The 20,916-nt window shown below is 54.2% G+C and overlaps 6 protein-coding genes across 6 annotated transcripts; 5 read left to right on the forward strand and 1 right to left on the reverse strand.

The window, feature by feature from the left end:
* Positions 1-113: 113 nt before the first annotated feature.
* Positions 114-2,269, forward strand: CCM_01911 (MFS transporter, putative; the record flags this gene model as incomplete). Its single annotated transcript, XM_006667065.1, has 7 exons — positions 114-188; positions 236-333; positions 423-673; positions 711-797; positions 856-885; positions 935-1,420; positions 1,482-2,269. 7 exons carry the CDS (start codon positions 114-116, stop codon positions 2,267-2,269), a joined length of 1,815 nt encoding a protein of 604 aa, XP_006667128.1.
* A 130-nt stretch (positions 2,270-2,399) lies between these two features.
* Positions 2,400-5,063, reverse strand: CCM_01912 (catalase/peroxidase HPI; the record flags this gene model as incomplete). The annotated part of the gene is made up of 6 exons (XM_006667066.1): positions 2,400-2,893; positions 2,944-3,139; positions 3,202-3,770; positions 3,822-4,136; positions 4,190-4,687; positions 4,748-5,063. 6 exons carry the CDS (start codon positions 5,061-5,063, stop codon positions 2,400-2,402), a joined length of 2,388 nt encoding a protein of 795 aa, XP_006667129.1.
* Positions 5,064-8,305: 3,242 nt separating this feature from the next.
* Positions 8,306-10,796, forward strand: CCM_01913 (Cupredoxin; the record flags this gene model as incomplete). The annotated part of the gene is made up of 6 exons (XM_006667067.1): positions 8,306-8,588; positions 8,783-9,591; positions 9,635-9,778; positions 9,840-10,187; positions 10,241-10,410; positions 10,568-10,796. 6 exons carry the CDS (start codon positions 8,306-8,308, stop codon positions 10,794-10,796), a joined length of 1,983 nt encoding a protein of 660 aa, XP_006667130.1.
* A 284-nt stretch (positions 10,797-11,080) lies between these two features.
* CCM_01914 (uncharacterized protein) lies at positions 11,081-12,634 on the forward strand (the record flags this gene model as incomplete). Its single annotated transcript, XM_006667068.1, has 1 exon — positions 11,081-12,634. One exon carries the CDS (start codon positions 11,081-11,083, stop codon positions 12,632-12,634), a length of 1,554 nt encoding a protein of 517 aa, XP_006667131.1.
* Positions 12,635-12,961: 327 nt separating this feature from the next.
* Positions 12,962-14,230, forward strand: CCM_01915 (uncharacterized protein; the record flags this gene model as incomplete). Its single annotated transcript, XM_006667069.1, has 1 exon — positions 12,962-14,230. The coding sequence occupies one exon, from the start codon at positions 12,962-12,964 to the stop codon at positions 14,228-14,230; it is 1,269 nt and encodes a 422-aa protein (XP_006667132.1).
* A 337-nt stretch (positions 14,231-14,567) lies between these two features.
* On the forward strand, positions 14,568-15,693 carry CCM_01916 (alpha-/gamma-adaptin-binding protein p34; the record flags this gene model as incomplete). The annotated part of the gene is made up of 3 exons (XM_006667070.1): positions 14,568-14,748; positions 14,782-15,213; positions 15,275-15,693. The coding sequence occupies 3 exons, from the start codon at positions 14,568-14,570 to the stop codon at positions 15,691-15,693; spliced, it is 1,032 nt and encodes a 343-aa protein (XP_006667133.1).
* Between the last annotated feature and the right edge of the window lie 5,223 nt (positions 15,694-20,916).

The raw sequence follows: 20,916 nt of genomic DNA on the forward strand, positions 1-20,916 counted from the left end.
TTCGATAAATAGAGAGATTCTAAGTATCAAATTGTAGCGAAAGACTTGGAGTCGACTACTATTTACTTGCTATTTTTTGATAAAGTTGTTCCATCACTCTTCGCCCCGAGACCATGTTCCGACAGATTGACTCAACCCTCCACTTCACCGTCGGAAATCGCACGACCCGTTCCGAACCGGTCGGCCAAGTATCCCAGCGGGCGCACATTATGACAGGTTAGCACATTATTAGTAGCGGGCAACGCACCGCAAGTTTGCCTGGCGGGCGCACATCAGCGGCAAACGCACCCAAGATGCCGACCCAAGGCGGGGTGGAAATACCACGCTGCTCCAGTAGGTTGATGTTGCCATTTGCCAAAAAAAAAGACTAAATAACGTGCCAACTCTCCTCTGTCACGATAGAAAAAAATTGGACAATTCAGAAGCTGCTTGCCGAGTCCCGTCCCTGTGCTCTTGGAATTTCCCATCTACATTTGCTGCAGTCTTGCTGCTTCGCCGCCAAACTACCTCGACGACACGGGGTCCGTATTAGTCGCTGTTTTTCTTCTCGCAGCAATGTCGGCGACGACGAGCCAGAAACAGGGCGTCCTAGCCTCTGAGGAGGGCAATGATGACGATTTACAGCAGCAAGTTTCTCGTGCTTCCCTTCTCTTTGGTCGCAAGGTCCTCGGAGGTGAATAACTGACCCCGGCGTGACAGATTGTACCCAGTGGTCGACTCCACGCCCACCACGGACGAGGCGAGAATGAGACTCAAGATGGACCTGTATCTCATCCCTCTTGTCAGCCTCATCTACCGTATGAGCAAACTCCGAGTTTAGATCCCGTCGTGCCCCTGCTCATTTTTCATCTGCAGTGCTCGCATTTATTGACCGGTCGAATATTGGTACGTGTTGAGCCAATTCAGAGTTGCCTCAGTCTAACGACAATCCCAGGGAATGCTGCCATTGCCGGCCTCTTGAAGGACCTGAACATGCACGGTTTCGATCTCAGCATCTCCCTCTCCATCTTCTTCATATCCTACATTGTGTTCGAGATCCCCGCCAACCTCTTGTGCAAGCGGATCGGGCCGGCGTGGTTCCTCTCCAGTGCCATTCTCGGCTTCGGCGTGCTCACCATCTGCACAGGACTGGTCCGGTCCTTTTCGGCCCTGTGCGGCGTCCGCTTCGTGCTGGGCATCTTTGAGGCTGGCATCATGCCCGCGCTCGTCTACTACCTGTCGCGTTGGTATACCCATAGCGAACTGACGTTTCGCGTGTCCCTGTTCATCATCTCGGCGGCGCTGGCCGGCGCTTTCGGCGGTCTTCTTGCGTCTGCCATCCTCTCTATACCGCATCTTGGCAGCTTGTACTCATGGAGACTGATCTTCCTCATAGAAGGTATGTGTCGGCGCATCATTTTGATTGCCGTACTGACGCTGAGTAGGCCTAGCATCTTGTGCTTTGGGCATCATTTGCTTCTTCATACTGCCTGACCGACCAGAAACCGCACCATGGCTTTCTGCAGAAGAAAAGGTCCTGGCCAAGGCCAGACTGGACGCCGAGAGGTACACCACCGACGATTCTGTCGCCGAATTCCGCTGGTCCAAGGTGCGCCTGGGCATCTGCAATCCCGTCGTTCTCACCACCACCACCATTTTCCTCCTCAACAGCATCACCGTGTACGGCGTTTCCTTCTTCCTGCCCACCATTGTCAAGACCATTTTTCCGGAAAAGTCTGTCCGCATGCAGCAGCTCCTGACCGTCCCGCCGTACTTTGTCGGGGCCATTGCATGCGCGCTGACGAGCTTCTGGAGCTGGAAAGCGCAGCAACGCGGTGTCTTTATGATCTTCTGCGCGCCGCTGACTGTGGTCGGGTACATCATCTTTTTGGCGACATCAAACCAGCACCTCCGTTACGGGGCGACGTTTTTGCCGTTTCTTGGAATATTCACGTACGGCGCGCTGACAAACTCGCACGTCGCGGCCAATGTGGCCTCGGACACGGCCCGGACTGCTGCCATTGCTGTCAACGTCATGGGCTGCAACATTGGTGGCTTGGTGTCGGCATGGGCCTATGTGCCTTCTGATTCTCCTAATTATAGAATCGGTAATGGGCTTAATTTGGCGGCACAAGCATCCATGATTGTCATTGCGACCGGTCTCTACTATTGGATCAAGTACGATAATAAACGCCGAGACGACAGACAGGCAAATCAGCCTGAAGACCTTGATGTACAGGACATGGACACGTTGGACTGGAAGCATCCCAGATTTAGGTGGCGTAAATAGCAAGCACACGCGTAAGATTGTGAAATCTATCGAAGCCATGTAAAAAACGTTTAAAAAATCCATGCAACATGTCCTTCATCAAAGTCATATATAAAAACGGGAGGGGGCGTTGATTGGCCCCAATAGCAAATTACTGGACATTATTCTGCTTGCGGCCCTTGATGTCGTACCGGTCGAGCTCCATGACTTTGGTCCAAGCCTTGATAAAGTCATCGGCAAACTTCTGGTTGGCGTCGCTGGAAGCGTAGACCTCAGCCACGGCGCGGAGCTCAGGTTGAGAGCCAAAGATGAGATCTGCACGAGTTGCCGTGTACTTGACCTCGCCACCCTCAATGCTAGTTGCCTGGAAGAGCTCCTCGTTACTGTCTGCCACTGCGGTCCAAACGTTGTTCACGTCGAGCAGGTGCACAAAGTAGTCGTTGGTGAGCTGACGAGGGCGCTCAGTGAAGATGCCGTGCTTGGAGCCGTCAAAATTGGCATCGAGGGCGCGAAAGCCACCAATGAGAACGGTCAGCTCAGGCGGGCTCAGAGTCAAAAGAGCGGCCTTGTCCACAAGCAGCTCCTCGGTGAGGGCAAGGGTGGTGCCCTTGCCGAAGTTGCGGAAGCCATCGGCCTGGGGCTCGACTGGCAAGATTGTCAGCAAGAAGTAGTCGGAGCGAGATGTTAATACGTACGGAATGAAAAAGCAGTCTCGTCAGTCTGATCCTGGGTCGCGTCAACACGACCGCCGGTAAAGGGCACGGTAACAGTGAGACCGGCGTCAAGAGCGGCCTTTTCGATAGCAGCTGTGCCGCCAAGAACAATGATGTCCGCGAGGGAAATCGGCTTGCTCTTGTTGCTCTTGTTGTACTTGTCCCTCACTCCTTGCAGCTAAAGTAGTTTGACAGTCAGCGGTCAGGTTCATCGGTGCAGGGTGATCGGAGGACACATACAGCGCTGATGACAGCTTTCAAACGATCCGGGTTATTGGCAGCAAAGCTGTTCTGGGGCTTGAGCGCGATACGGGCACCATTGGCGCCGCCACGCTTATCCGAGATGCGGAACGTCGAGGCCGAGCCCCAAGCGGTAGTCACCAGGTTGGAAATGTTCAGCCCAGAGGTTGCGAGAATGTCCTTCTTGAGCTTGGTCAGCTCGCGACTGCCGGGGGTCTTCCCAGTGGCAGCAGGCAAGGGGTCCTGCCAGATGAGAGGCGCCTCCTTGGGAACCTCAGGGCCCAGGTAGCGTGCCTGAGGCCCCATGTCGCGGTGGAGGAGCTTGAACCAGGCAAGAGCAAACTTCTTTGTAAGATAGTCAAAGTCGCCGAGGAAGGTCTGCGAGATGTTCTTGTACACGGGGTCATTGATGAGAGCAAGATCACTCGTGAGCATAGTGGGCTTGTGGAATTTGGCAGGGTCAAAGGGATCAGGGTGGGAAGCATTCGCGTCGACAGCCTCCCACTGCTTGGCGCCGCCAGGGCTTGTCACAAGCGTCCATTTGTTGTTCAGGAGGGAGCCAAAGAAATCTAGCCATCATTAGTATAGGGAAGAGGCGGTCAAGGGCGGTGGAACGTTACCATTTGTCCACTTGGTGGGAGTTCGCGACCAAATAACCTCGAGACCACTGGTGAAGCTGTTGTTTCCGACGCCGGACTGGAAGCTGTTCTTCCAGCCGAAGCCTTGTTGCTCAAGAGGAGCGGCATTGGGGTCCGGTCCAATATTGTCGGGCGCAACGGCACCGTGCGTCTTGCCAAAGGCGTGTCCGCCAGCAATGAGAGCAACAGTCTCCTCATCGTTCATGCCCATGCGACCGAAAGTCATGCGGATGTCTTTGGCAGAAGCAACAGGGTCAGGGTGTCCATCAGGACCCTCAGGGTTGACATAGATCAGGCCTAGGTATTCCCGTTAGTACATGGAGAGGACCAGTGAAGCTGTTCCGACTGACCGAGATTGGTGGCGCCAAGAGGGCTCTCCAACTTGTCGGCACGGGCGTTGAGGTCTGTGCTGGCGTTGTAGCGGTCCGCACTGCTCTTCAGGCTGGGGAAGAACTCATGCTCGCTGCCCCAGTAGATGCCTTCGTCGGACTGCCAGGTATCGACGCGGCCAAAGGCGAAGCCGTAAGTGGGGAAGCCCATGTTCTCCATGGCCACGTTGCCGGCGTAGACGAAGAGGTCGGCCCAGGACAGGGCGCTACCGTACTTTTGCTTAATGGGCCAGAGCAGCCGACGGGCCTTGTCCAGGCTGCCATTGTCCGGCCAGCTGTTGAGGGGCGCAAAGCGCTGCTGGCCCATACCGGCGCCGCCACGGCCGTCAATCATACGGTAGGTGCCGGCATTGTGCCAGGACAGACGGATCCAAAAGGGGCCGTAGTTGCCGAAATCAGCAGGCCAAAACTTTTGCGAGTCGGTTTGCAGCTTGGTCAGATCCTTTTTAAGTTGGGCGACTAGGGGGCACACGGAGTTAGAAGGCCCATCTCGTGTCAAGGTTCATCGGGGCGGCTCACCATCGACCTTGGTAAAGGCAGCAGCGTAGTCAAAGTCTGCGTCAAGAGGGTTGACCTTGTCTGCGTTTTGGCGCAGGACAGCTAGGTTCAGCTGGCAGGGCCAGAAATCAGCACTTCGCGTGCCGCCGCCGGCGGCTTTGCTGTTGCGCGAGCACCGTCCAAAGTCGGAGGCACCATTGGCACGACGCTCGATGATTGCCTCGGGGTGTTGTATGGGACTCGCTGAGCGAGCGTTTCCTTGAATATATGGGCAGGAGACTGCTGTGGTGAGTGGCAGCACACTCAGTGCGAGTGCTAGAAGATTGAGAGAGGGCATTGTGAGTAAATGGCACACACAATCGACAGTGACGCAGACAGGGGGCGCCGACGGAAAGCATCTTTATATATACCTGGTCGTTCGGTGTACCAGCAACCCTGACCAGCTACCTCTTGGACCAAAGACCATTCCATGGCAACGCCGTCATGGATGGCACCAGACAGACCCCGTTTTCCTGCATCTACCAACGGGGGGGCAATTAATGCCGATTCTTGCTTGGCCGCCCCGTGGTAAGAGGGGAATTTCTATGCGCTCCAGCATCGGCATCCCACACAGCACCCTGCAAACCAAAACAAGCTCCACACAAGCCTAGCAGAGCCTGTTGGTGTACAGATTACTACGGAGTACAGAGATGCAGGTGCGCGATATCACACTGGAAAGGGGTCCGCTAGCAAATTAAGGCCAGAAATAGTACTACGCAATCCCGTCGTACGCAACGTGATAGTTAGTTCCGGACTGTTTGCCGTGCATGGCACATGCATACATACGAGAAGGCTGGGCGGACAAACACGCCGAACAAGTCGGCAGCCGGTTCCACTAGAGTCGTCAGTTTTCACTTGCCCTCACCCAGCTGCTAGTTACTGTGCCAATTTCCTGGGCCTTCCCATGGCCCCTCTGCGGATGTGGCGGCTTCGATCGCCAACTGGGGGATCTGAAACCTCGAGAGGAGGATAGGGCGAGGGAAGGCAAGTGTTTAGCCGGCAAGTTCATGCAAGAATGACAGATACTTGTTGTACGTCCGGAGTTGCGCCTGTCCCTGCCAATGTGACAGAATCCACTGGGTGTTGTGATCAGCGAGCCATCACAACGAACTACAGATAACGGATACCACCTTCCTGTAGTTACTCGGCATCGTCAGTACTGGGATTGTATGTACATAGCGCGAAGCCTCGTCAGACTGTTGTGGATATGTTGAGATCCCGGGCTGCTGTAATTGTACCGGTGAGTCTGATGCTGCCGACCGGGCCGCACGTTGGGCGAAGACGAAGAAAAGAAGAGACAGGAAAATGACCTTGCATTGGAATCATTGACCCACTGCTGTCCCCCGCTGACCCGCAATGTAAGGCCATTTCAGGAGCACATTATTGGCTACGGAGAACAAGCATGATGAAAGAAGAAGCTAGCGACTCTATCATGCGTTTAGACCCCGGATCCCCCAGAAGCAACAAAAGGTCCAGGCGACTCTGTAGAATTTCCAAATCAGCTACGACAGGATTGTAAGCCACTGATACCAAGGGGCTGGCTGAATGCCGTAAAGGGGATGGATGAAAATACAAATCTTTAGCCTCCTCCCTTTCTCTCCCGCGCATTGTCGACAACGCTCGCACAATGTCACAGACCATTTCTGTCCGTGTCACCTGAAGAATGCCTATTCCTGGTGCACGAACAGGGCATGCTTGCTCTTGGCAACGAGGATACTACGCCCTCTCAATCTAATAATGTGGCTATCCGTATACATACATCTCTTGGCCGCCGTGCATGCTGGCGCTTACGCACCCAATGAGCCTCGACGAATTGCTTCCTCTTCTTCACAAGTCATCCGAGTGGCTGGCACTGCGTCCATTGGTGGCGGCGATGAGGGGGGCAGAAAATCTCGATTTAGCCACGGGCAGCAATCATCACACCACTGAGGCTGGGCGCGGGTGGAGTTGTATACAGGCGGATCGGCATCCCATTGGCAGCTTCGCGACCTGAATTGATGAGCCCACCCCTCGGCACCGAATCCATCGATACTGCAGAGAAAAAAAGAACGAGGGGGAGATGCCCAGACAAGGCAAGACATGAGAAGACGGTCGAGAACGTTGGCAACGTTGAAGATCCTTCGGCTACAAAGTAGCTAAGACCACTCAGCACTCAGCCACCACTGTTGGGTAAGCATGGACTTTGGCCGAGCAGGGAACGTAAATAGCACAACAAATTTGGACGAGGCTATGTATCGGCATGCAATGAACAGCGTGCGCGCTCTTGCCTTGCTGGTTGGTGCAAAGATCTTTTGCATTCAGCCTGAAAGCTCGCTCGCCTTTCAGTCGTTGTTGCTGTTGTTGTTGTTGTTATTGTCATTCGAGTCCTTCGGTACCTCTATAATAAATGACATGTACTGGTACTCTATATTACATATGCTGAGACACGGGAGAAAAAAAACTAGTTGAAACTTGATTAGAATCTGTTGATAGGTCTCGTTTTCGACCTACCTATCATAATGCGGATAGTCCCTATTACAGATAGTACGTTAGGTACAGAGGTACAGTGGTACAGTGTTTGTATTGAACCTCCCACGGGCGGCCTACCAACGGAACAATTATCCGCCCCCACGTCCTACCTAGTTGCTCGTAAAATTGTTCCACGGTTTCATCTAAAAAGTGACAGATAAAGACGCGTGACAATGAACCTGAAGAATGCGGGGAAAACCTAAAACCCTTGAAACAGCAACTTAAAATCCTTGAAAAGATTTTCCTCCTTGTCTTCAACAGACGATCCAAACTTTACAAAACATCAGGTCGCGTGGCAGCCTGGAGACAGTCCGGCTATGGCTCTGCTCGTCTGCGATATTCTGTGCGTCCCGGTCCCTCCAGAGCCAGCGCTGCGAGCTTCCAGATTACAGATCAGAAAATGCAGAAAGGATTATCAAGCAGCGGGAATAAGGCCGAATTACAGAGAACGACCTCGTCCATTGTCATGGTTCCGACTCGCGTGTGTAAGAGGTGGGTTACTTATGCCACCCACACTTTCGCCCCCTTTTTTCTCCTGAATGTCACAAGCTGTAACATCGACAGTCCGATATTGCGATCCGGAGCAAAAGAGAAGACGAGATTGTTTGACTTTTCCTTGGTGCGGGCGAACTTCCGCTTTTCCGAGCTCCCTCTCCAGTTCTTGACGTCATCGTCTGTTTAACTTCATCGCCCGCGCCTCACGCTCACTTGTTCCATGGCACGACGAGCCAGCTCTCAGAGGTATGCACAAATGCCCTCTTCAAGATGAATACCATTAAAGGTCCCCTTTCTCTCCATAACATCGCTAGCAAGGCCTCCCTTGACAGAGATGTAGCACTAGAGCGATTTTCGCCTTTTGCGGTATTTGTGCCGGTTGCCCACACGTAGGCTATGGTCTACGTGTTGGGCTGTCTCAATCAGTGAATACACTGGATTATAGACAGCATACTTAAGAAATATCTTGTCCTGTAGTTATAGACCAAATGACAGTGGTTTCTATTCATTCACCAAATTCCCACCAACGTGAAAACAATGTTATATATTGCCCTTTTTTTCGTCTTCCATGTACTTGGGGCTGAGGCAGCCCTCCGTCGCTTCAACTTTACCCTGCACAGCGCTTCACGTTTTCCAGGCACGCCTACATTCCCAGCGTATACTTTCTCAAAACTAACTGGCCGCATAGATGGATTCGAGCGACAAGTATATCTCATCAACGGTCAGCAGCCGGGTCCATTGATTGAAGTAGATGAGGGTGACGACATTGAAGTAGCCGTCCAAAATGACCTCGAAGTCGAAACCACGTTGCACTGGCATGGTGAGCCTGTTCTATCCCTGGGCCGAATCTGACAAGGGCCGCTGAAACAACTTCATCAGGACTACTACAGCGAGGAAGCCCCCATATGGATGGTGTACCAGGTGTCACGCAGGTGAGCATCGATTCTTCTGCGACGGCCGCACATCTCATGCAAGGCTAACGCTCAGTGCTTCTGTAGGACCCTATTCCCGCAGGCGGAAACTTTACCTATCGCTTCTCAACTCAATCTGAGTACGGATTCTACTGGTACCACTCGCATTTCCGAACATACTACAACGATGCAATCCGAGGTCCGCTTCTCATCCGACCAGCCGCGTGGCGCCAACGCCCGTTTGAGGCCGTCGCTCGAAATGACGGGGAGAAGGCTGCACTTGTTGAAGCCGAGCGACAGGCGACAAACATATTGCTCAATGACTGGACGCACGAGCTTTCCGACGTCATATTTGCTCGGTATACCAGAACCGGCGCCTTTCCATCATGCGTCGACAGCATCTTGGCCAATGGCCTCGGCAGGGTCGAATGCCTCCCAAAAGAGGTACTTGAGGCAGGGCCTGGGCTGGGCATTCCAACTCCATCAGGTGCACCAAGCATGCCAGATATGCCGAGCATGGGCCTCCCCAAGGGACGAGCCATGCACGACATGCCGATGGATTTGTCGGCAAGCATGCCGATGACAGCAACCACAAGTATGCAGTCGGCGGTGCAGACTGCGTCAGGCATGCCAGAAATGCCGAATATGGATACTCTGGGCCCTCGCGGGTGCATGCCGCCCATGATGTTCAAACCTGGATTCAACATGTCCTCGTTGCCACCCGAAACCTGCACTAATACCAGCTCACCGTTGCTCGTCGTCCCTGCTAATCAGACCACAGGTTGGCTGGCGTTGAATTTGGTGAACTCGGGCGCCGTCAGCGCTTTGCGCGTCTCCTTGGACGGCCATTCCATGCTGGTCTACGCAGCAGACGGCCTCTACGTTGCGTTGCAACGAGTAAAGGTCGGTACGGTACGGTCTTTCAGAAAGTTTCTCAGCTGACGTGGTATTCTAGGTCCTTCATATGGAATTGGGTCAGCGATATTCGGTCATGGTCAAGCTGGACCAGCAGCCAGCGGATTATTATCTGAGCTTCGCGACGTACCCCAGCGGCGATATGCAGCAAGTCCTAGAAGGGCGTGCGATTGTAACCTATACTGTACGCAATTGTACCACATATCCTATGCCATGATTGTGCGGCATGCTGATCTGTTTCTTAGGCTGGGAGATCTATAGGTGGTGTCGTGGATGACGCTGCCCAAACCTGGATGTACATCAACGGATCAGCCAAACTCGGCGCAGCACGCCTTCAACCACAGGACCTCGCTCCATTCGAAAAAGCAAGCAGTGCTCCGCCAGACGGGCCAGCTCATAAAACTTTGTCGTTTGTCATCAATCAGACAGACATTGTAACTTGGGTACTTGACCGCGCACCGTTCAAAGAACCGCAGATACCTGTGATATACGGTAATGTATCGTCTGGCTGGACCTCGAATACGACAATGCGCTTGCCTCTCAACTCCACCATCGACATCATCCTGAATATCTCGAATGATTCCATGGATACGGTATGCTACACAGGCATGGAAGGTATGCCTTGACTTTGCTAACTGCGAAAAAGATGGGCCACCCATTGCATCTTCATGGTCATAAATTTTGGGTCCTCGGCTCTGGCACTGGTTCATTTGCATTTCCTTCTGTTCAAGATGCGCCTACAGGAATGTTGAATCTCGTCAATCCGCCATTCCGCGATACGACAGGTTTGCCTGCGCAAGGCTGGGCTGTCATACGGTGCGTATTTTGCCTGCCGAATGAGAAAGAGGCTATGGTGACTTACATATCTCGTCAGCTATATTACCGACAATCCTGGTGCGTGGATATTCCTGCCACTTACAGTGGCATATTGTTGTAAGTACAGAATGCACATTTGACATGACGCAACTAATAGTCTGTTCGAGGTTGGCATGGCCGTGGTTCTTGTGGAGGGGCAAGACCAGCTGCCGGCTTTGGTAGGGCAGTACAACAAGACCGCACCTCCGGATCGAAGTGGGGGAAACCATGTAGCCGCCGGACCTGGAAGCTACCTGTGGCTTCTCGTCGCCATTGTGGCGGGCATCGGAACGTCTCGTGAGAGTTGGCTCAGTTGGTTTATGGACAGGTATTCAAGAGAAGGTTGATGGAAGCCCGGCTCAGTGGGGAATGAAGCAGCACTGTGATTGAATGAGAGTCCAAAGTAGTCAACGAACAATGATTGGAGAAGTATTTTAGCAATTGATTATTAATATAGAAGGAGTTGATTAATTAATTTCTCTCCTGCTCTATTTTGGGTCGCTTTTGGTGCTTGGTGACAGTTACAGTGGAGCTTGTCCCCCAAGGTCCCCAAAGCTGTCAATAGGATACATCATCACCTTTACCTTACACTCACTATCAATGTCCTTGAAATAAATGCCGCCCTTGCACGATGCATTGTCGAACCGCCCTCTCCTTTCTGGCCTCCTCCGCCATCCCCCTCGCCGCTGCCACTGCTGTCCCATTCGGCCCTGGCAAAACCCACGCGGAAAACAACGCGCACAGCATCTTCAACTCAATCCACTCGGCCGGGCGGCAATGGGGCTCGAGCATCAACCACAACGGCTTCGCGCTCATCCCCGGCCTCATCCCGCGCGGCTCCGTCTTCTATCATGCCGCGGCGACACCTACGTGGCTCGCGAAGGGACCTGCGCGGCTGGAATTTGAGCCCGAAGCCGCCGAGGCCTTTGCCGCCGACTGGTTCGACGGCTGCCGATCGCCCGGCGACGGCGAGGCGTTCCCCGGGGACCGGCCCAAGGGGCCCGGCTATGTGCACACGTACAGAAACAGGCGCGACCTCAAGGTCCTCCTGGCTGACGGCTTGTCGGCAGGGCAGACGAGCTACGGCACGCTCGACACGCAGGATGTCGTCCTGCTCGAGAACGCGACCCTCGCGGGGGACGCGTGCGAGGCGGACCGCCACCGGGCGCAGGCACTCTGCGACGTCGTCCAGCCGTGGGGCTACGATGGCGTTGTCAGGGCCGGGCTCGGCTTCGAGCTGCTCCTCTGCAACGTCACCGGCACCATCTGGCAAATGAAGGTGAAGCGCGCGCTCTCCGCAGACCATAAAATCGGCGACGGCGGGCTGCACATGGCGCAGTGGGTGCGCGCCGCCGCGCAGCGCTACGATGGCCTCGGGGCTCGACTCAAGCTCGATTTCTCATCCATGGTGTCGGGCTTGTTCTATGCCATGAATACGACAAATCCGGATCCCGCACACCCCGAGATGAAGCGCCTCGCCGCCTCGCCGCTGGCGCATCTCCGCGTCATGAAGCACCGCGTCGGGGAGATTGCGCGCGCTGACTTCCAGACATTTCTGATTGACTGGCGGTATATTGTCGACACCATTGTCGAGCGCTTCGCCGAGCGGCTGGTGGCCATGGCGGATCCGCACGTCGACGACGCGGCCTTTGTCGACGAAATCGAAGCCGCCGCGCTGACATACATCGACGCCACGGCTCTCGAGAGTGAGGGTGACGCCATCGATAAATCCATCAAAGACTGCATGGATCATTACTTGTACCCCGCTCTGCCCTTTTCCCAGCGCTGGAACGAAGCAGATCATATGCTCTACCACGCCGTCATCACCGTCCTCTCCGACGTCTGCACTACCCTTATTCGCGGCTGGTCCGATCTCGTGCACGCGTCTTCCGCCGCACACATGAGCAGTCACGCGCAGCAGCGCGCGGCCCTCGATGGGGTCAAGGCGCAGGTCAAGGAGCTGACGACGCGCCTGGCCTGGACGACGTGGCGCAGGACGCGCGCCTGTGCGGTCAGTCAGGCAGAGATGGTCGCCATGTGGCCCTATGGTGACGCCGAGGATTACAAACACCCGGGATGCCGCGCCAGAAGTCAGCTCAGCACAGGTAGGACGGGGTACTGGGGTGGGAGCCGCCTAGATGTCACCGGAGAGGCGTCGCTCACTTCGCCATCCGAGGAGTTATAGAGTAATGATACGCTACCATTTAAGCTATAGAGTAAGTTATAATATTTTTAAGCTATAGAGTATTAAAACAGGTTTTCAATTGTCCTGAACCATATGTTCCAATTGTAGAATTAATAGATTATATAAATTATATAAATTGTACGAGTAGATTCTGGTCGTCTGACAGGTGGGGGCCGGCGTGTAGCCTGGATTACGTTGCTGCCTGCTGCATTGTCATCCTCCAACCCACCTAATTCATCCTGCCTGTTTCTCTCTTTCTCACTCATCTGTCCAGCGCTAATTACCTACACGACAACGTTCTCTATCATCTCACCAGAGGTCTTCATCATGGGTAAACCATCCAATGTCCCCCCTCCATACACGGACGGCAACAACCAGGCCACAACGCCGCTCGTCGAAGGCGCCAGCTCCATCTCGATGCATCACACCAACCAAGCCTCGCCACAGCGTCCACAGTACTCCGACAACGACTTCGACGACGGACCTCTCCACGCCGATGATGATTTACCGCCTTTGTATAGCGATCACGACATCGATAGCGTCGCCCCCGCCGGTACTCTCATCCCTCCCGGTGTACCCAGCCTAATCGTGGCCCCGTTCCGCGCCTCGGACAAGAGCGGCAAGACATATTTTCTCGACAGACGGCTCGATACAGACCCAGTGTTCTTACAGCAGCAACTCGAAATCCTCGCCGAGAACCCGCCGCGACCGCTGTGCAATGTCCGGGGCACGCACACGGCAACTCGTCGCCGCGACGACAAGGAGGAGCAGCACACCGTGGTCGACTTTGACGTCGAGATAGAGCTTACTGGGCTGCTCTATACGGATGCACGTACTGGGTCTTCATGGAGGCAGCTGACAACGGTCGGCAACTTTGAAAAGGTGCGCCGCGGGACCATCTTGGCGAAACGCGCGCCAGGGTTCGGCGGCAGTGGCGGCCAGACCGCCGAAAGCGGCACGCCGACAGTCGAAGAATGGTGTCACCGCTACTGTGCCAGCTCAGCTGGGCTCAAGAGCTTCTCCCTCGAGCGCCGTGTCACGGGCTGGGACTTTGAGCGTCTCGAGCAGCAACTGCACAGGCTGGTTCGCGAAACCAACTACCAAGGCCACATGCAAGTGACTTTCCCTGTGCACAACAACCGAGTCGAAATCTACAATGAGTGCCGGACGAGTCGATGGCGTCTGACGAAATGGATCGAAATTCTCTGCTACGTGACGCTCACCTTTTTATTTTTGTGGCCGTGGCTCTTTTTCCGCACAAAGCGCTGGGAGACGGTGTACGTGGCGTGGCCGTTGCGCGACCCGCAGACCGGGCGGTACGCAAGCCTCAGCGAGGACGAGTGGTTCAACATGTGGGCGCGCACGATCCAGACGGCGTGCCTGGCACGGCGACAAGGCATCCTCGATCAGGGCGACCTCCAGAGGCAGGACTATCTCGGTGACAGGGCAAGCGGGGGATTTGCCGGTGCCGTGCAGGCGGGCGTGGATGCCATGGGTGTGGTGAATCGTAGCTTCGGCTGGGGCGGCGATGACGACCGGCGTGGAAGCTCTAACAGACGCAGCGGCCTCCCAAACCTGGGGAGAAATCGATGCTGATGATGTCTGGAATCCAAAACCTTGATGAATGAACGTGTAGCAAGAACCTCTTAGCGTATAGCGTATTCTCCGACTTTCAAATGGATAAAACAGGTTGACATGGTATTGTTTATGATGCAGTGCCTGGTTTCACTTGACTTGTACTATAGTTTGAATTTCGGTTGTGCGGATTGTGTATGTATTCAGACTCAAACACCTTTTCCCAGCAAAGCTCAAGGCTAGGTTGATGGACAGCCCCACCAATCCACCCCGCCATATCCTGTCATCCCATAATCACTCTTGAACGTCATTTTGTCAACACTCACAATCTGTTTAGCGCCCCTGGTTTTGTCAAAGAATGGACATTAAAAATCCAAGAAGAGCACTCGCCATCAGTTTACAGGCTGACGAGGAGCATCTCAGCCGCATCATCCACGGTATTGCACCCAGCCCTACCTCTCTGTGGCGAAACGCGCTGATACCCTACACCCGCGTCCACCCAGAGAGAGCCATTTCACCAGAGTGTCGCTCTACGCACTGTAAATGCACACATGCTAATACTGACATGACAGACATTACGGGATCCAAACCCATACCCACAGAAGGCTCTCTCGCTGGCATAACGCACGACCTAGCCCTGAAAAACAAGTACTACACCACTACGGTGCCGATATGGCTGGACCTTCTCGCCTCGCCGTCCGAGTGGGCATCGTCCTTCCTATCTGCCGAAGCGGCTGAAGTCCTTGGCGTCCTCGGCGGCCTCCTTCTTGTCTTCGCCATCCCAGAACCTACCGCGTCCACGGCTGCGCCAACGAGGCAGCTCATCCAGCAGGTCGGCACCGTCGTGTGCGACGGCCTGGGCGGGTGGGAGTGGGACGGCGTCAAGCTGGCCATTGGCGTGGGTAGTGCGCTGGATGTGGACGAGTGGGATGAGCTGTGCGCCGAGGCTGGATTGGAGTTTGTGCAGGTTGGCGGAGGCGAGAACAAGCTACAGCAGTTTGGCGGTACGCGTTCATCAGACACGCGACCCCCCAGGGTAAATCAAGCTGACCATGGAAAATGCAGAAAAAAGTGGCATCTCTCGGGTCAAGGAAGCTCTAGAGGCAAACGACTGGGACCTGGGCTCTGCTGATGAGCTGCCCTCTGACGTGGAAAAGAGGATGCAGACCTCGGAAAAAGCCCTGGACCCAGAAGACATGGAGTTCGGACTTGGGGAGGTCGATCTTGAGATTTTGAAGGCGACGCTCTTCTCTAAGAAGGGCTTGGAAGACGAGGCAGAAGTACAAGAGGCAGAAGAAAAAGAGCAAGGGGAAAAACAAGGAAAAGCCAAAGAGGAGGGAACTATTGACGACGAGGAAGTGGCCAAAGTGGAGGCCATGATGCGCAAGCTCCAAGCTGCGCGCGAAGCAGGTGAGACCATGAGTGAGACGCAGCGGCGGAAACTGGCCGCCAAGGCGGTGGAGGAGGTGATGCGAGAGCTATAACGCCAACCAGCGAGAGCGAAAATTGACGACATATAAGAAAAGAAGTAACACGCACATTCTGGAAAATAATAGAAACAGTGCAATTACGCTTTGTTTGCCAGACGTCAGCAGTGAGGCAAACAACCCCGAGCGCTGCTTTTCTCGCGGAAGCAGGCATAACATGGTGCGGAACCAGTGCGTGACTGAGTGGCGTGAACCACAGTGTAGTTACACTTTGTTAGTTAATTCCAGAAGGAAGGAGAAAGAAACGGCCAAAAAAAGAACAAATCCAGTTTGGGGTCCTCCGGGCTCCCCCCTTGTTGTTGGCCGGAAGATACTGACGCGGGGATCAGTGCGTTCCCGGCCTGGTCACCCTGGTCACCCGCCGGGGCATTATCGCGGACCGGGCATTCGGTAGCTTGCCACTCGGGTTGTGAAGAGGTTACATCGGATCCAGTGGCGACTTGCGAGTAGCAAAAACTCATTTGCCCACGTTGGGCGTTTACGCTGAGCCATTCCCGCGGGTCGAGCTCCTTGGTGAGATGCTGGCCGCCTTGCTGCAGATGCTCGAGGACTGCAAGGTTCTAACCTGTGAGACGATTCTCCAGTAACAAAGTATTTAAGCGGCGCGGAGAACTACGAAGAGCTTCGAATACAACAGTTACAGTCTACAGTACGACTTTTTTCTTCTTTTTTTTTCGCTAATGAATAGTGCTTCGCCGCAATCGGAGTCGCGGCATGGCGATGCTTGTGTCAATATGTGCTTGGGTCGAAATGTGCAAATGCACAACTCTATCAAGGACACCAACCACTGGACAAGTGCATTGGGAAGTGACTGGACGGGAATAATGGTATGAAAGCTGCCTTGATTTCTTCATGTGCAGCTCGGCACGGATAATAAGTACCGAGGCGCACACATCGGCGTGGCAAGGCTTGAGAACGCCTCCGCAGTTGGCCGACCGTCGAGCAGGGCTCTGGGATAGTCAGAATCTGGGGGGGCCGCTGCTGCAGGGAACAAGCTGATGACAGGGAAGAAGGGTCATCAACCAGGGCTAGGGGAAGAAGGGAACCACGCTACCAGTACGCGATCAAGGAGAGGGCCGTCACCTGTGTCACTGATCGCCCAAAAGCAGGCCTGCCAGTTCAGAGACACAAGCGAGCTGTGTGAGACACTACGATTTCACTCCAAGTGATTTTTTTTAAGTACAACGTGGTACACGAAACAAAGAGTGTTGCTGCGCTGGTACACGAAAAAAATCGTTAGTTGCAAACATCATGGCCAATGACATTGTTAATGAAGGTGGCTGTGACGGCAATGATAGGGGGGGGGGGATGGGAAGAGAGGATCTTTCGCAGAATCGAGTAACTTGGGTAGTCACAGCGCCTGAGGACTTTGCGCCATTTTTCAATATCAGCTGTGATATTGCAAACGACCCGATGGATTGACAGACGTCTTGACCAGGGGTGAAGGCATCGATCAGATTTAGTAGGACCGCGCATCGTTTCGGTGCAGTTCCATACGAAGACACCAGAACCATTCGGAAAAATAGACTGCCTTAGCTAGAAGTATGCAGGGTCGAATCAGTTGTATTCGAGATCGTGATTTTGCCACAAACTTCGTCTCATCGGATAAAGTCAATACCAGGAGTTATTCCTCGGGAGGGGGGACGCTACTGGTGGTCGGGGCCAGGCACGGCCGACCTGTGGTTGGCTGACGAGGCAAGGCGCGTCACTAGTCAGGGGTAACGACCAGTCCAGGCTCCAGAGGTCAAGAAGAGGGAAAAAAGGCTTTGGTGGTCAGACTAGGGTGTGTACAGAAAAGCATAAAAAGAGGTGTCGGTGTGACGGGGTTGTGGTTGTGATGACGAGGCAAGGAGGCTGTAAAGGGGTATAGGCCAGCACCTCTGTCCCTACCGTAGCAGTATGGACGTTCACAGAGTTAGGCTTTGCGACAAAAAAAAGTACGTTGCGCGCGGTAGCGAAGCAAGAAAAGAAAGGGGAACCTGCTTCACTTGTAGATGCGTTGCCCAATGATTAAAGTTCATAACCCGCAGCGCAACGAGAAGGGTACGGCGGGCTTCGGACGGATAGTTGCTTGCTCTTTGAATGAAAAAGTCCACGTGAGACCGCCGCGTTGCGCAAGCCAAGGATGGTTTGTGGAGAGGAATGTTTAGCGTGAGGAGGGCGGCGATGTGCGCTCTATGTACTTACTAACTATTAATAATACTGGTTATGCTTGGTTGCCAAGTTGGCGGTCACTAATTTGTACTTTGTAGACGTATTATTATTACCGTGGGTAGTCATCAAGTTACCAAAATAGAGCCATTGTGTTTTGTACCGTATCAGGCGACGTCCGCTCAACATCGGTGCTGGTAATTCGTACCTGCGGCGTTCCTCCAGCTGCTGCAGGAACTGGTGCCTCGCTGCGTGTCTCTTACTTGGCGTGGTGATGCATATCCGTACCCTGTTTGCATATCAGTTGCCCCCAACTAGTCATGCGGGAGGCTTGCGGTTTCACCTGCCGCGCTCATCATCTGTTATCACGTCGGGCAGCCGAATCTTAATAAGGAACAGCGATCCTTGGTCCACGTTCAAGATGGGGACCGGCCAAGGCATTACTCGCCATTGCTTTACGGTGGCGGACACTTGACACCGTATCCAGGACATCCATTGAGTTTCAACATGGAAAAGAGTACAGCTGACTGTGCCTGCCAAGCAGGGGGGGATCGACCCGGGGCTATGCGCCTCGTCTGGCACATGAGTAGTAAGTTGTAACTCAGCTCATCCGGACAACAAGCTGTAACAAGCCAACACCTTACGCGGGTCCAGTGAATAAGCATGAAGCCCAACGCACAGCCTAGGGGACGATCGTAAAGGTTTCATCAGCCACAACAAGAAGAGCGCCATGTGTGCCAAGTGATGAATAAGTCACTCGATGGAGTTTGTCTCCTGTGTCGTTCGCGCTTTGCATTTCTTGGCTTGATAGGCAGATGCGATGTCCTACAGGGTGAGTCCTGTATCACTCAATGCTGTGCGTCATGCCGAAGTAGCGAGGAAAGAGGGATGAAATAGATAAGTATTAACTACGTTACTTAGACCGCGGGCCTGCCACCAACCTGCGCAGGAATCCCAAACAGTGATACCAACCTTGCGGGTGTGACGTACTAATACATGGGGCGGCCAGAGCGGCGCGATGGGCACGTTGGCTGACTGGCAGGGGCATAGCGCGAGTGCCAGCTGGTATCCGTCTGTACTCCGTACCTGTACTCCGTAGTTACTCCATAGAGTCCATACAGGAGCTTGGGCTGGTGCAGCGATCCACAGGGGCCGGCATCAGTTGCAGTCCGACGTTGAACGGTTGTGTGCAAGGCCAGAATCCTGGCTGAAGGACGGGCGGCGAGCATGTCGAAAGGATATGTAGTTGAGGGTGGCCAATGGAAAAAGCCATGGCGGATGTGGTCAGGCATATTCGTACTGATGGAGTGGTTGCCGACGATTGAGAAGTTGCAAGTAGACTCCTGGGAAGCTCCTTATTGCTCCTGGGCTGCCCGCACTCTCCACTCGCCGGCCTCAACAGGCGTCAGGGGAGAGGTTTCGTGACCAGATATTGCATCGTCGGTCGGTGGCAACCCCTGTCTTGGAATAAGGCCGGCTTGTGGACGCAGGATGAGACACCAGTGACCACACAGAGCAGTGGAGGAGGCGGCGAGCCCCCTCTAACGGGTTTGCGGGCCAGCGACCATGGGCGTACCGTGTGGGACGGAGGCATGTGGTACAGGGTTTCTCTCTTTTTTTTTTTTTTCTGTGATACTTTTTTTGGCCGCGTGGCGCGCCAGTAGCAAACTGTCTAGGCTAGCCTGGTGTCTAGCCCCGACGATCGATTTTCTTTGCTGGGCCTGGCATTGTTGATGGAGTATAAACGCGGCTTGACCACGTCGGGGCACATAATCAGCATACCGCTGCGGCCCGGAGTATCACAAAGGGCGAATCAACTAGTACGGAGCGTCCGTAACCAGAAGAGGAGAAGTGCGATTTGGGGTAGTGTTGTGGCCGAGGTCGTTCGCTAATCTGATGATGCAAATACGGCACAGCGATTAGGAAGATGAACTCGTTATTAGCAGACACAATTGCCCGGCTGTACGGAGTCATTTGCGTGTGAACGCGAGTACGATGTGGTGGTGCACTTGATGGGTGACGGAGCATCTGCTGACGATCAAGGCGGGCGGACAAGAAAGGAAGAGATGCCGGTGGGCGAGAGAGGCAGAGGCAGATGTGGCCTCAGGCATAGATGGATGCATGGATGGTGTGAGTTTGGTTCCTGGGCTAGCGCCAGATCAAGACTAGCCTGACAAGCTCGGGGAATGGTGCCTGGCGCTAGTCCTTGTCAGGAGAGGGGGCTCGAGGGGCGTGCAAGCGTGTGGCTCAAAAACAGGGACCGACCGACGGGTTCCTAGCCAGGTCGTTTACAGTGCTGGCTGGCATGAAAATGGCTTGCTGGATAAAACCGGCGAGGATAAATATAAATTGACGAGTCGTGCAAATGTAGGGCAAAGTGATAATGCAGCTGCGCGTCTCCCCAATATTTGGCGATGCTCGGCATATTGGGCGTATGCATGGTCTGCTGCATTATTATACCTACAGGCAGTCGTTTCGAGGCTCAACCTCAGGTACCTATATTTGTGTCACCATTGGGGTCTGTGCTATGACTCTCGACGCTTGAGTCTTGAGCCTGGTCGACAACCGACCACCTGGACCCCCACGAAGCAAGGCATGGAGCGCGCCAAAGGACGAAAGCAGGTAGAGAGTTTCTTGGCCCAACAAGGCACAGGTGCTTGGTACGAGTTCGTCGGCGTTTGTGCTTGCTTTCCGAACTATTAGCCACGCAAATGGAGGTATGTACCAGGCAATGGAAAGGCGGCAGCCGCCTCGGGTGTGCTTGCGCCCACTGGCTGGTGCCCCGAAGCCCGCATCTGCAGGAGGCGGCTGCTTGGTACCAACCCACCATCCCCAAACAAATACCAGTAGACAACTGTTCCTACAGATCACCTCGTCGTGCCTAAACACGGCTTGCGTGACGAGTTGGAACCGGAACAAGACGAGGAAAAAAAAAAAGGAAAAAAGGAGCCAGTTGGCGGCGCTGTTGCACCGTGTTGGGACTGGTGTTGCCAAAATGCGCCAGGAAGCTTCCCCGAGAGCTGCGACTGGTTGGTGTGGCTTGCGAGTGGGTGTGTTGATGTGGGCTCT

Source organism: Cordyceps militaris (genome assembly GCF_000225605.1).
Source record: "Cordyceps militaris CM01 unplaced genomic scaffold CCM_S00001, whole genome shotgun sequence".
NCBI lineage: Eukaryota > Fungi > Ascomycota > Sordariomycetes > Hypocreales > Cordycipitaceae > Cordyceps > Cordyceps militaris.